The sequence below is a fragment of the Peromyscus eremicus genome, chromosome 13, assembly GCF_949786415.1.
Source record: "Peromyscus eremicus chromosome 13, PerEre_H2_v1, whole genome shotgun sequence".
Taxonomy (NCBI): Eukaryota; Metazoa; Chordata; class Mammalia; order Rodentia; family Cricetidae; genus Peromyscus; species Peromyscus eremicus.
Window position 1 is genome coordinate 39,207,302 of NC_081429.1, and position 14,961 is coordinate 39,222,262.

The following is a 14,961-nucleotide window of genomic DNA, read 5'->3' on the forward strand; positions in this document are numbered from 1 at the left end:
TTTGCAAGTGGAGGTCAGAGGACAACTTTTGTACATCAGTTCGCTTCTCCCATGAGTGTCCTGGAGATCAAACTCAGGTTGTCAGGTTTGGCAGCAAGCACCTTTAACCACTGAGCCATCCTGTTGCCCTTCATGGGACTACTTGATGTGATTTCTCAGAATCATGTTGGCTGGTCCTCTCCTGTGCCTTAGCACATCTCTCTCCTGGAGGGGTACAACTCCTAAATCGAGCCATCAAAATTAAACGGAGCTTTCCATGCAAACACTAAAGATATTTGGTGGAATACACTGATGATGTGATGTAGCACTGGCATTTAAATATTTGGATTTTCTTATTTTCCCTCACGCATGTTCCCTTTTCCCCCTTCTAACTCGTAGTAATTGTTAGTAAATTTCTAAAGGCTGGGGGAGTGGGAGGGAAGACTCCAAACTATACTAATGGTTTTCAAAACAGACTCAGAGTTTTCCTTGCCACAGAGAAGTCTGAAAATAGAGGCTGGCTTCTTTCCTAGCGCTGCTTTGAAAACAAGCAGCTGACAGCCCGGTGAGTCACCCGTGGCCCCAGGGGACTGCCAACTCCCCCGGCATCAGGTGCCCGGGGGCTCTTGGTAAATGTCAGATGCTACTGTGTGCGGTTGGTGATGCTGTCGTCTGCTCAGGCAGTGGAGTTGTGGAGCACCTCTCTGAAAAGGGAATCTCCGCGCGCTGCCCAGTGAAGGATGTCTGAAAGGGGAAGTGGGCTGTCAGATGTCCTCACGGAGCTGAAGGTGGAGGAGAAGGTTGTGGTTCCTGTTGTAGCTCGTGAAAATAAGAGAAGCAGGAAGGGAGGACAGCTCCCAGGAAGACCTCTGACAGACACTGAGGTGATGGGCCTTTAAGAGCCAATAACCGGGCAGGCTCAATGGCTCTGTGAGGTGGGGAAAGGTAAGACCCACAATCTCGGTTCGAACCCCGGACCCCCCTGGTGGAAGGAGAGGACCAATTCCTGCAAGTTGTCCTCTGAAGCCCACATGTGTTGCCAGGGCACTCATAGCCCCCACCCCCGCCCCCAAATAGATGTAATAAGTGAACTTTAAAAAGGGAACTTCAACTGTTTCGTGTATGTTCTTAAAATTCAACTTAGAGAGAAAAATATTAGTCGTTTAAAAGTAGGCATAAACTGGACATGGTTTTTACTAGGGCTGAATGTTAACCTCTTCATCCAAGTCATGAAAAAAGTCTGTTGTGGGGGGCCAGCCCCCACTTTTTCCCCCAGGGTACTCGAGGAGGGAGAAGTGAGAAATATGTAGATAGAAGTATAGAGGGGAGAGACAGTTAGAAACATAGAATAGCTCATGAGACCCTCTGTCAAAACCCACCAGCTCCTTCTGTCTCTTCTAAAGGGCTTTTAAATGAATGCCAAGGGGTGGAGCAAAAGACCTCCCCCCAGCACAACCAAGTGTAGACTATCCCAACCACCTGGGGGTGACAATGCATGTGGTCAAGCCATCCCCTAATGCAGCCCAGCTGTGGAAAGCAAGCTCGGATCTCACTAGGAAGCTTTTGTGGGCTCCCACAGTCTGTGGGCTGGGCTGGCGCTGGCTTAACATGAGCAAAGCCCTGAGTTTGATCCCTAGCACAGTATAAACCGTGTGGCAGCATATACATGTAATCACAGCTCCAGGGAGGCTGAGGTAGGAGGATCAGGAGTTCAAGGTCATCTTCAGCTATATAGGAAGTTTGAAGTCATTCTGGCTACGTGAGACCTTTCCAAAACAAAACACTGAGGTCCTGGGGGTGTAGCTCATGGGTAGAGCCTGGTGTGACCCCCAGGTACACACACCCCTCTGTGGTACTTGTTCTCTCCCTTCTGCCTTTTCCCCCTCTCTATAGTATATACTAACTTCATGTTAACCTATTTGGTAAATACTTACTTCCTTTTTCCAGTTCTGCCTCTAAAATGCTCACAAGAGTACGGACTTTTTGCTGGTTTTATTCACTACTGTGTTCACATGTCCTAAAACATGCCTAGCATATAGCTGATAATAAACATTTACCGGGGGCTGGAGAGAGATGGCTCAGCGGTTGAAAGCGTGGTGGCTGCTCTTCCAAAGGACCGGGGTTCAATTCCCAGCACCTTCATGGCAGTTCACAACTGTCTGTAACTCCAATTCCAGGGATTCTGACACCCTCACACAGGCATACATGCAGGCAAAACACCAATCACTGCTCATAAAATAATAAATTAAAAAAATAAGCATTTCTCAAATAAATCAGATTGGCGGAGACCAAAAAAAAAATGCTTGTGTCTTGTATTGGTGGGAATAGGACATTTGTATGCCAGAGTGTAAATTGGAATTGTTCACGGGAGATCAATTTGTCAAGATTCATCAAAATTAAAGGGGCATCTATCTTATGCAACCACCAAAAGTTTATTCACTTGATGTAGATGCACCCAGGTACATGTTCAAGGGTGTGCACTGTGGCCCTGCAGCTTAGTACCAAATGCTGGCATTGGTCTACATGTGCACTCGAGTCACACTGGCACGCATAGATTGCATCACATGTCCGGGTTAGGAAGACAGAAAGGTACACACACTGATGTAGTAGTCTGTATGACGCTGAGTGAAACAAGCCAGCCACAAAAATGTGCGCATAGGAAGGGCTGGAAGGAGGGGAGTGAGGGGAGTGGTAATTATCATTTCAGAAAATAAAACAAAAATATTTTAAATGGGTGTGGTAAATTTCTGTTTGGACTTGAAAAAGCGGGGTCAGCAGGGCGGAGTGGCACACACCTTTAATCCCATCGCTCTGAGGCAGAGGCAGGCCGGTCTCTGTGAGTTCAAGGCCTGCCTGGTCTACAAAGTGAGTTCCAGGACAGCTCTATAAAGAAACCCTGTCCAGAAAAACCAAAACCCAAAACAACAAACAAAACAAAACAGAACAACCCCCCCTCCCCCCCAAAAAGAGGAGGGTTTTGGGGGCAGGAGAGGATGGCTTAGTGGTTAAGTGCATTGAGGCTCTTGCAGACGGACCTGGATTCTGTTCCCAGCACCTACTTGGTAGCTCACAATAAAACCAGCATGTACTTGGTAACTCACATCTCTATCATAAATAATCACATCAACAGTTCTTGAACTCACAAGCGATTGCTTTTTTTTTTTTTTAAATCCTGTTTAAGGGTTGAAAGTTTGAAAAAAAAAAAAAACTTTTCAAAGCTTGTACCGTGGGAGACCTTTCACTTCCTCCGCAGTGAAGCCCATTAAAAGGACGGTTGGGTTCGGCCTCGTGCAGCAGACCCCGCGGGGGCCGGGCGGCGGTCACCCACCCCACCCCACCCCTCCACCCCCCATCCCCACCCCCCGGGGTTCTGCCGTACGGTGCGGCTGGAAGGGCGCGCTCGCTCCTTAGAGGGCAGCAGCGGGGCGTCGCGGGGACGCATGCGCTCGGGCGACACCCGGGGAATTAAAACAGGAGAAGAGGGAAAAAGCTCCGGCAGAAACGCGCCGCTTCGCGTCCCCTCCCGCGGCCGCGGCGTGATGCGCACGGCCCGGCCCGTGACGCCGCGGCCACCCACGTCCCCGCGCCCCAGCTGCCATCGCGTGCCGGGCTCTGGGACCCCGGCGCCGGGCCTCGCTCCCCATGGGGCTGCGCCGCTGGCTCCGGAGCGCCTGCTGCTGCTGCCCGTGCCGGTGCCTGGAGGAGCCCGCGCGGCCCGAGAAGGAGCCGCTGGTCAGGTGCGTCCGGTACCCGGGGGGGGGGGGTCCCCTGAACCGGGGACACAGGGGTGGGGTGCGGTGGGGTGGGGGGGTCCTGTGAGGTCACACCGCGGCGTCATCCGAGCCCCTCGGGCCCCATCCCAGCGCGTCTCCGGTAAAGACGTTTTTGTTTTTTTAAGCTTCAGATCTGATTTTTGTGTGGCTCGGAGAGCGCAGGTCCCCAGAGGCTGATGATGCCCCCGGGGAAATGCCACTGATGATGAGTGCAGGGACAGGGGCTGGGCAGAGAGGTTTCTAAGAGAGAGGTTGAGGGGTCCCATCGGATGAAACGGACGCGGGTGGGTTTCCGTGTCACTCAGCAAGAAAGTTTGGCTATCCATGTCAGGACCAAAAGAAGTTAAGCTCAGCGACTGGACATGAGGAGATCTTTCTCATGATAAACAGCGCGTGTTGTACCGGGGACAGCCTAATGGGCTGTTTTGTTGTAGTGGAAGCTGTGAAATGTGAGGAAATTTAATGCTCGTTAGCTATGTGCTAAAAGAAGGTTTGAGAAGGAACCCTAGGCACAGATTTGCTTGATTTTTTTTTTTTTAAGCGATACTTTAATATAGGCAGAAGCACAAGGGGTTGGAGGAAAAGGCACCCAGGAGTAAGACATATCCACGTGTGGGTGCGGGCAGAGAGGACACGGATTTTTATTTTTCCTTAAAATGATTTTTCTATCGTGAGTTTGCTGGAATCAAAGTTCCGCCAAGTCGTGCCTCAGGGAGCAGAATATTTAGAATGAAATTAGGGCACAGGATGTAGGTTGGAATTCCAGGCTCGGTGAACAAGCTCTAAGCCAGGGCAGCTTTAAGGAATACGCAACGAATACAATAATGCTTGTGCAACTCTTTCCGAAGCACGATTTACCGTTCCTTATCCTGTCAAGTCCAGACACTTCCCTTGACTTTGGAGGGTTACATAACCTGTCTGCTCGTATTTTCCAGAGCATTAAGCACCGTGTTCTTGCCGCTGTAGGAACAATCCACTCTTAGTCCCTTCAGGCTGGAGGCCAGTGGTGACCTTTTGCCTTCTCCCCCTTTCCAAATGCTGGTTTTCAAGTAGTCTGGTTTGTATCACGTGGCTCTTTTTCATCTTCCTCCTGCGATTTAGGAATTTATCATCTTGTTGTTTGGCGAGCACACGGGTATTCTGTGGAACATATCTAGACACACAAGCCACTATATACACATACATATATATACACAACACACACACACACACACACACACACACACACACACACACACGCACACACACACACACAAACATACACACACTCACTATGTAGACCTGTAGACATGGCTGACCTGTAACTGGCAGAGATCCACTTGCCTCCTGAGTGCTGTGATTAAAGGCATGTTCCACCTCTCCGGGCTACCATACGTATGTTTGGTTGTTTTTGCTAATAGCCCTCTCACTTAGATTTTGAGATTACTCTGCCCCGGGAGGAACTGAATTACCTATCTTTAATTTAAAAGGCAATAGGTAACAGTGTAGGATTTTTATCTCAGGACTCCAGGCTCTCGGTTATTATGAAATATAGCCTTCAGTTTAAGTTCATCTACAGCTTTGGGTATTTCTAGTGTTTTTTTTTTTTTTTCTAGGATAGCTAGACTTCTGGTAACTTTTATTTTGAAATGGAGACCCTCTCCTGTCTTGCTTTATGTCCAGTGGATGAAAGTCCATGAATTTTGTGATGATGATGATGATGATGATTATTTTAGAAGATAAGATTAGCCAGGCATAGTATAGCAGGCCTACAGAGGCAGGAGAGTCAGGTAGGTGTTCAAAGCAGCCTTGGCTACAGAAGTTTATACACAAGGACCTACCTAAAAAGAAGTGTTTAAAAATTAGGATGATCTAGTCATGTGGAGCAGCATGGCAACGTGTTGATGAATCCAGCTACCTGGGCTGAGTCACATGAGTGGGTGACTGGCCGTGAGTTATGGAGATGATTTGTGCCCACAGTTTCCTCGTGTCTTTGTTAAGGGTGATGATGATAGTACATACTTCAAAGGATTGCAGAGAAAAAGGAAAGGAGGTCATCCATGCCCAGTGCTTAATAGAGCGCCCGACAACATAGTAACTACTCCATAAATTTTAATTATTGTTAATTTTCATTGTTATTCTTCTGAGCATGTGAGTGTGAGTGGCCTTGTCTCATCTGGTCACGGGTTACTCTGACACCATTTTGATATAACCATCTCAGAAGGGCTGTGGCATATTAATGGGCTGGTGAGGTGGTGGTGATACACATGTGTCTGCAGGTCCTTGAATGTTCTTTTCCACCCTAGTCACGTGAAGATCTGGTTCGGAGTTCATTGTTTTAGCTTATTATTACCATTGCATATTTGTGTGGTGTGTGTGATATGCGTGCACATGTGTGTGCATGGTGTGTGTGCATGGTGTGTGTGCATGGGTGTGCGTATGTGCAGGTGTATGTGCATGTAGAGGCCTGGGATTGACGTCGGGTATCTTCTTGGTTGCTTTTCACCCTGTATATTGAGGCCAAGTCTCTCACCTGAATTCAGACCTGGCTAGCTAGCCATTTGCCGGGGAGCCCTGGTCTCTGCCTCCTGAGCTGGAATTACAGGCAGATGGCCACGCCCACCTGGCATATATGTGGGTTCTGAGGATCCAAACTCTAGTCCTCACATGTTCTCACACTGGCATGACAAGTACTTCACCTGGTGAACCGTCTCTCCAGCCCCTCATTTATTTATTTATTTATTTTTGGTTTTTCGAGACAGGGTTTCTTCGTGTAGTTTTGGTGCCTGTCCTGGATCTCGCCCTGTAGACCAGGCTGGCCTCGAACTCACAGAGATCCGCCTGGCTCTGCCTCCCGAGTGCTGGGATTAAAGGCGTGAGCCACCACTGCCCGGCTATTTTTTTTTTAAATATACAAGCCATTGGTTTTTGGTATGTACACAAAACCATGCAGCTATCACTGCTGTATTTTATTTTTTAATTTTTTTGAGACAGGGTTTCTCTGTGTAGCTCTGGCTGTCCTGGAACTCCCTCTGTAGGACCAGGCTGGCCTCAAACTCACAGAGATCCACCTGCCTCTGCCTCGTGAGTGCTGGGATAAAAGGCATGCGCCACCATGGCCCAGCCTTTATTATATTTTATTAGTGTGTGTGTCTGTGTCTGTGTCTGTCTGCCTGTGTATGTGTATGTATGTTGGCATGCTTGAGCTATGGCTTGTGTGTGGAGGTCAGAGGACAACTTGTGGGAGCCAGTTTTATCTTCTTTCTATTTCCTGGGAGTCCTGGAGGTTGAACTCGGGTCAACAGGCTTGGCAGGAAGCGTAGTTACCTGCTGAGCCGTCTCCTCGGCCAGCTATTGTACTGTTTAGTTCCAGTGTATTTTTAACTCCTCAAAAGACAAAAACCAACAAACAGAAAAACCCATGCCAGGACTGTTGCACAAAGAAAGCCCTTCTTGAAAAAGAAAAACAACAACAAAACAAAAACAAAAACAAAGAAACAAAGCCAGCATGCATACTTTCTAGCAGTCACTCTTCCTATTTTTCTCACCACCATTCAGTGGTTACTAAACCAGTCATTTGTCATTATAGATTTGCCCGTTTTGGAGATTTTGTGTGAGTGGGATCATAATTGGCCTTTTGTGTGTGGCTTTCTGCACTTAGCGTGATTTTTTCACAGTTTATTGTGTTGGAGTGTGTATTAACACTTCATTCCTTTTTTATGGCTGAGTATTGTTTCTTTGTGTGGACTGATCTTCTTCTTCTTCTTCTTCTTCTTCTTCTTCTTCTTCTTCTTCTTATTATTATTATTATTATTATTATTATTTATCTATTCACCTGCTGATGGACATTTGGGTGATTTCTACTTTTGCCTTTTGTGAATAATGTGTGAACGTTTGTGGGCAGGCTTCTGTGTAGACATGGTTTCAGCGCCCTTGGGTAAAGCTGTCAGAGTGGAATTGCTGGGTCACGTGGCAAGTGTGTGTTCGACTTCTGAGGACCTGCTGTTGTGTTTCTGAAGAGCCTGGCTTGAAGCACTGATGAGGTGAAGTCATGTGACCAGATAGTTCCCATTATTATTGAGGACTTCAGTTTTTCACGCCATCTTTTCATCTTTCCCCTTCTAACAAACTGGCTTTTTACAGCCCGCTTTGTTCCCTTAAACCATCCTTTCCTAGCTCTGAGAACCTCTCCGTGTTTTATTTTAGTCCCAGCGCCGGAGTGCCTGGGAAGAGGTACCCTCCAGGGAGGCTACACAGCCACCTGTGTGTGTGGCCTCCTCCAGTCCTTTCTCAAAGCTGCTCCAGGGACTCCTGTTATTCCAGGAGGCACTATGGTCCGTCTCAGCTGCCTTGCCAGTTTGTGACCTTGATCCTTCGGCTTTTTTGGAGACTGTCTCTGAGGAGGAAGGCTTCTCCTCCTTTCTTTTTTTCTTTCTTTTTTTTTTTTTTTTTTTTTTTGGTTTTTCTGAGACAGGGTTTCTCTGTGTAGCTTTGCGCCTTTCCTGGATCTTGCTCTGTAGACCAGGCTGGCCTTGAACTCACAAAGATCGGCCTGCCTCTGCCTCCCAAGTGCTGGGATTAAAGCTGTGCGCTACCACCACCTGGCTTCTCCTCCTTTCTGTGCCTCTGTGTCTTCTCTCCCCAACTTGTCCCCCTCTTCCCTCTAGAAACATCCCGAGATCTCCCCTGACTAGCCATTCACCTTGACGATACCACGACCTTCAACTGCTGTTCCCTGACGTCCTCTGTATCCCACGCAAATGTCTTTGAAGAGCAGTTGCCTAGACCCCCACTGCCTTCTTTCTTGACTACTGTTGCTGAGACTGATACCCAAGTCTGGGTCAGGCCTGGGATTATGCATTGTAGGGACTGTGCTAGGTGGTTTGGCTGTGGATGGTCTGTGGACAGAGTTTGTAACACATAGATGCTCAGCGATGGGGAGATGGTCAGCAGGTTAACGTTTTCATGCTGGCCTGAGGGCTGGGATTTGGATCTCCAGAGTCCATGTAAAAAGCTGGGTTGGGTGGTTGTGTCAATCTGTACGTAATCCCAGTGCTTGGAGGGTGCGACAGGAGATTCCCAGAGCGAGCTGGCTAGCAAGACTACTTGAAACTGAGACCAGTGAACAAAAGACCTGCCTCAGTGTAAAAGGTGGAGATCAGGAAGAATCTTGTCATCAACCTTGGGCCTCCACGTGTGTGCATATGCACACATGCGCACACACCGTGCATGCGTACATACATACACACACACACATGCAAAAGAACTAAAAGCTATGCTTAGATGCAGTGGAAGGGCGGTTACTACATGGGACATGCCCATATAGGTACCATCTATTTGTGGGGCTCCTGGTCTTTTCTGATCCTGAAATCAGAATTTTAGTTATGCATATCGTGTTTTTGAAAGTTGCAAGCGGAAATTGGCTGTTTCTCTCTCAGTGTACTCGTTACCCACTGCCATGCTGGCGACGCTCCGATCTGTCCGTTCCCATAGCCTCCTCCCTGGAGTCTAACTTTGCATTCACTGTCTCTGTCTGTAACCAGCTAGTGAGCTGGCTTCCTACCTGCCGCCTTTGCTGACGTCATGGTTGTTAGTAGCAATACCTTTTTATTTTCTGTTCTCCCTCCCTCGGAGTGTGGTGTGTGTGTGTGTGTGTGTGTGTGTAGAATGTGTGAGAAGTGTGTGAGCAGAAGCCAGAGGAGGTTGTCTGGTACCCCGCTTTTACACCACACACTATTCTTCCAAGATAGAGTCTTACAGAATCTAGAGCTAGGCTGGCAGCCAGCAAGCCTCCGTGGTCCTCCTGTCTCTGCCCCCTTGATGCGCTGCGGCTACAGGAGTGTGAGCACGGTCACGCCCAGCCTTTTAGGTGGATGCTTGGGATTTGAACTCAGGTCCCCATGATTGCGCAGCAGGTGCTTGTACTTGGTGAGCGATCTCTCCAGTTTCCTATTTTCTCTCTTTCTGAGAAACTTTGCTGGGGTTGTAAGGCCCGCTTCAGTTACTCCCTTTTTGAGGAAATGTTGGGACATCTCCCTAAGAGGTTAAGGTGCCTCTTTATTTTTACCCTTGGGCCTCTTCCTGCCTCCTGCCAGCTGTCACAGTTACGAGGTGCATAATGTAAGTCCGTCGAGACTGGAGGTCTCAGGCCAGCATCTGGAGGCTGAATCCTTTTCACTTATGTATCCCCTGTGGTACCCAGTACGGAGAGCCACATGGAGTAAGAATTGAATAAAAGTATTTTTGACTATTTATAATTATAGCTATCCATTTATTAATTGCTTGCTATGTGTAAATTTTTTAAATTATTTTTTTTAAAAAATCACGATGACTAATAAAACAGACAGCAACAATTCTGACATGCACCTTAAGAAAGGATGATAATGTCCCTGTATCTGCCACTGTCGTGTGTACCCTCAGTTTCATCCTCTTTCCACCTCCAAAGGTGGAAATTAGCATCCTTAAACTTTATGTACAAGGAGCATATTGCATTCAGGCTCTTGCATAAGTGAGATTTCTTTGCACATATTGTCATTTAATTTGACCAAAGGAGATAGATGTTAGGTATCTGTTCATAAATGAGGAGTCCTGAGCACAGAGAAACTAAATAATAAATTCAGGGTTATAACTAATAGGAGAGAATGTATTTGAAAACCAGTTGTGGGTCTGGAAAGGTGGCTCAGCAGTTAAGAGCATGGCTGCTCTTCTAAGCAGCCCTGGGTTTGATTCCTAGCACCCACAAGGTGACTCACAGCTATCTGTAACTCCAGTTCTAAGGGTTTGTATGCCCTTTTCTGGCCTCGGAGGGAACCAGCCATGTACATGGTACACAGACATGCATGTAAAACACCCTTGCATATAAAACAAAATATTTTTTTTTTTTAAAACAGGGTTTCTTTGTGTAACAGTTCTGACTGTCCTCTGGCTGTCCTGGAACTCACTCTGTAGACCAGGCTGGCCTTGAACTCAGAGATCCGCCTGCCTCTTTCTCCCAAGTGCTGGGATTAAAGGTGTGCACCACCAACACCTGGCTTAAATAAAATAAATAAATCTTAAGGGGAAAGAGAAAACAGCATTGTGATGATGCATGCCTGTAAATGTGTACTTGGGAGGTGTGGGAGCAGGAGGACCAGAAGTTCAAGGTCTTTGAGATGTGTTGACATATGCCTCTAATCCCAGCACTCCATGGCAGAGGTGGGGTCTACCAGGGTGACATAGTAAGTCTCTCTCTCTCTCTCTCTCTCTCTCTCTCTCTCTCTCTCTCTCTCTCTCTCTCACACACACACACACACACACACACACACACACACACACACACACACGTCAACCTTGGTTAGATAGTGAGTTCAGGACCAGCCTAGAATATACCAGACCCTGTCTGAAAAAGAAAGAGAATGTGAATGCATGTCTGTCTGGTTCAAAGCCTGTATGCAGGAGCTGGAATGACGGCTCAGTTGGTCAAGGGCTTGCCTTGCAGGCACGAGGACCTCAGTTTGATCTGCAGCACCCCTGGGGAAAAGTCGGGCATGATAGTGCTTGCAATCCCCAAACCAGGGAGTCCTACCAGCTCAGGAGGTGGAGATAGGCAAGATCCTTGTAGCCCTACTAGACTAGCTCTAGGCCAGTGAGAGACTCTGTCTCAAAAAAACAAAGTGGTGGCCAGGCGGTGGTGGTGCACACCTTTAATCCCAGCACTTGGGAAGCAGAGGCAGGCGGATCTCTGTGAGTTCAAGGCCAGCCTGGTCTACAGAGTGAGATCCAGGATAGGCACCAAAACTACACAGAATGTCTCAAAAAAACAAAACAACAACAACAAAAAAAAGCCAGGATAGAACATGTAGTGTAATGATACATGTAACAGCGCCTCTCATAAGCATTGCCTTGGTACCTTTTCAGTGAAAAGAGATTCTTCTTCTTTTTTAAAAATAGTTTATTTATTTTATTTCATGTACATTGGTGTTTTGCCTGCATGTATGTCTGTATGAGGGTGTCAGGTCTCCTGGAACTGGAACTACAGACAGTTGTGAGCTGCCATATGGGTGCTGGGACTTGAACCCGGGTCCTCTGGAAGAGCAGCCAGTGCCCTTAACTGCTGAGCCATCTCAACAGCCCCCAGAAAAGGGAGTCTTACTCCTCCATTTTTATTACCTGTTAGTAACTGGGAAGGATCACCATTATTTTCCGGGTATTCAAAGGCAGAAGAAGCAGAGAGAACCACCAGGCATGCTTGAGTTTTTCTGTAACCCAGACAGGCCTTGAACCTGTGGTACTCCAGCCTCAAGCATCCCAAGTAGCTGGGCTTACAGGCCTGCACCACAGGCCTGACTTAAAATGTTAACTGTTGTTGATCTCAGTTTGCTCTAGACAATTATTTTGCATCCACAGAAAGGTTGTTTTAGGAAGGGATGTGATTTCTCTGAATGTCCCTCAGGCCATGTAGACATGAAATAGTTAGAGCCATCCTTCTTCAGGACGCTGACAAGGAGGAGTCTCAAGGAAGTATCTCTGACATTCCATCCTCCCTGAGCTCGTCCTAATCCTTCCCAGGTTGTCCTTCATGCCCATGGTGTAGTAGCCACTGTGGAAAGGGCTTTGTATTTGTTAGTTGAATATTGGCCTAACCTATGCGACACGGTTGTTAGTCACCTTCTATGAAGTTACCTCGACACCAAATGAGTAGATACTGCACCCCTGTTCCGGAAGGTTCTACAAGGAAAGTTATGTTCCCGTGAGCAAATTCACCAGCTGGTCAACACATCATCTTTATGTATCTGTTGAATGACACCTCACTTGTTGGTCATTAACATTGAACTCATGGGGAACAGCTGGTATGTGTCACGTGGGCATGGAGTTTATTTAGCACGTGTCTTTTATTATTTTGTTTTGTAGAACTCAAGCTGACTTCAGACTTGCTGTGTAGCTGAGGATGATCTTGAACGTTTGATCCTTTGACTCTTAACTTCCGAACGCTAGGATTTTAGGTTCACACTACCATACCTAGTTTACTCAGTGCCGGGGATTGAACCTGGAGATTTGTGCGTGTGAGACAAGTACCTGCCGCTGAGCCGACTCTCCATCCCATACACATGTATTTTCACATTTCAGCGTCACACTTGGGGGCATCCTAAACAGCCAGATCACCAGTGAAAAGTACAAAAATGCAAAAATATGCCACAATAAAACATTATTTTTTTTTCATTTTGCGGGGTGGACTTAGGTGACCCTTGAGTTGATTTATGTGTGTTATAAAAAGGACATCTGTTGCCAGCATTTGATCTAAAACAAGAGAAGCAGGGTGTTGCCTGCCCAGCCCTGATTGCGAATGTTCACCTGAGCTTTTCCTTGCTCTGCCTTCCCACGTATGATCTTAAAACTATCCATTTTAGGCTTTAGGTAAATTATACGGAGTGTGAAAATTTTCAGATATAAGATAAAGGAGATCAACGAACTAACGTCTACACTTAACATTAGGAGAAACCGAGGCCGAGAGAGCTTCAGTAACTTGCTGAAAGGCATGCATGGCTGAGGCAGGATTCGCATCCTGTTACATTTTGGTGTCACTGTGAGAACAGAACCCTTCCGGGACGCAGAGGGGTACATCTCCAGCTGCTCGTAAACTGTGTGCTAGAGATTGTGTGTTGAGTGTGAGACTTTCCTTGAATTGTGGTAGCTTGGGGTCCAGAACCAACCCTGAGCCCCTTTCCCTGTCCTGAGGCTAGAGATGAGGTGCCAGTGTGGAGGAAGGACAAGGTGTGTGTGTGTGTGTGTGTGTGTGTGTGTGTGTGTGTGTGTGTGGCTCGTGGCATTTGAAGGGGTCATCTCCTGCTTAGAAGTGCATTGATTCTTACATGTGTAGAGTCTTTCGCTTTACAGGCTGAGCTCACATGACCTTTGAGCTGATGGAATCACCCTTAGAAGGGCTTACAGAAAGTTGGCAGGTGTGTTGATGTGGGTGAGAGCTCTCAGCCCGGCGTCCAGATGGCCCGGTTTTCTTCTTGCAGCACACTGTTGGATTTGCAGAGCCAGGCTTCGGCCGACTGTGAAGGGCGGACACATCTCATCCCTGACTTCCCGTGCTGCAGGTTCTGGGCTGCCCCAGCTCTACCCAGAGAGTGCTTCACAGGAGTCAGTGGGACTCATTCGGGGTTCCACTGCAGGAGAGTGCCTTGACCCATGAATCCCATTTGAGGGCTGACACGTTTACCTTCTTGAGACAGAGCAAAGGTGGAAAACATGGGTGTAGACTGAAGTTTCTGTCCTGCCTGTTCCCGCAACCGTTCAGTCCCAAATAAACACACAGAAGCTTACGTTAGTTACAAACTGTCTGTGGCTCAGGCTTCTTGCTAGCTTTTTTGGTTGTTGTTTTCCCCTCCCCCAAAAGAGGGTTTCACTGTGTAGCTTTGGAGCCTGTCCTGTAGACCAGGCTGGCCTCAAACCCAGAGAGATCCACCTGCCTCCGCCTCCGGAGCGCTGGGACTAAAGGCGTGTGCCACCACCGCCTGGCTGCTAGCTACCTCTTAGAACTTAACTCACCCCACTCCTGTTCATCTATGTTTTGCCACGTGGCTTTGTGGCATTCATTACCCTGTTCTCTCTCACCTCTTGCTTCTCCTGGAGGCGGCTCGGAGCATCTCTGTGACTCCATCCTGCTTCATCTCCGTCTTCAGTTTGAATGTACTGCCTGACCTTATTCTGCCTTGCCATTGGCCAAACTGCTTTATTTATCAACCAATGAGAGCAACATTGCAGAAAGATATCCCAACACACACACACACACACACACACGGGCTATTCCTGGAGCTCAGAGGTCAACACGAGTTCTGAGTGTTTCAATAACCAAGGAAAAGGTCCCGGAAACAGTGAACAGCTCTGAGCCCCACTATTTATGGGATGTTTTCCGTTGTTATTGAAACACTCTTAACAATATTAATTCTGGATGGCCTGGTACTTGCTATGTAGACTGGGCTTATCCAGAACTCACAGGGATCCTCCTGCCTTTGCCTCCCAAGTGCTGGGTTTAGAGGCGTGGTACCATTTTAGTGCACAGGTGTTTTTGTTTGCATGAATGTCTGTGTGCATCATGTGCTTGCCTAATGCCCAGGAGGGCCGGAAGAAGACATTAGATCCTCTGGAGCTGGAGTTACAGATGGTCCTAAGCCACCACGTGGATGCAGGGAACTGGACTCAGTCCTCTGAGCAGTGGTCAGTGCTCTTAACTACTGAGCCATCT

General features: G+C 47.6%; 1 protein-coding gene across 7 annotated transcripts in view; it reads left to right on the top strand.

Moving 5' to 3' along the window:
• Positions 1–14,961, top strand: part of Mreg (melanoregulin) — a 68,781-nt gene that overhangs the window by 5,311 nt on the left and 48,509 nt on the right. The window contains exon 1 of one of the 7 annotated variants that reach the window (XM_059278154.1): positions 3,526–3,716. The exons of 3 other annotated variants lie outside the window; for them this stretch is intronic. In XM_059278154.1, coding sequence (XP_059134137.1) covers positions 3,622–3,716 — 95 coding nt within the window. In that variant the 5' untranslated portion in view covers positions 3,526–3,621. Of the gene's footprint in view, positions 1–3,525; positions 3,717–3,759; positions 3,853–3,885; positions 4,202–14,961 lie in introns of those variants that run through there. 3 more of the 7 variants (XM_059278156.1, XM_059278159.1, XM_059278160.1) reach the window with 3 other exon arrangements.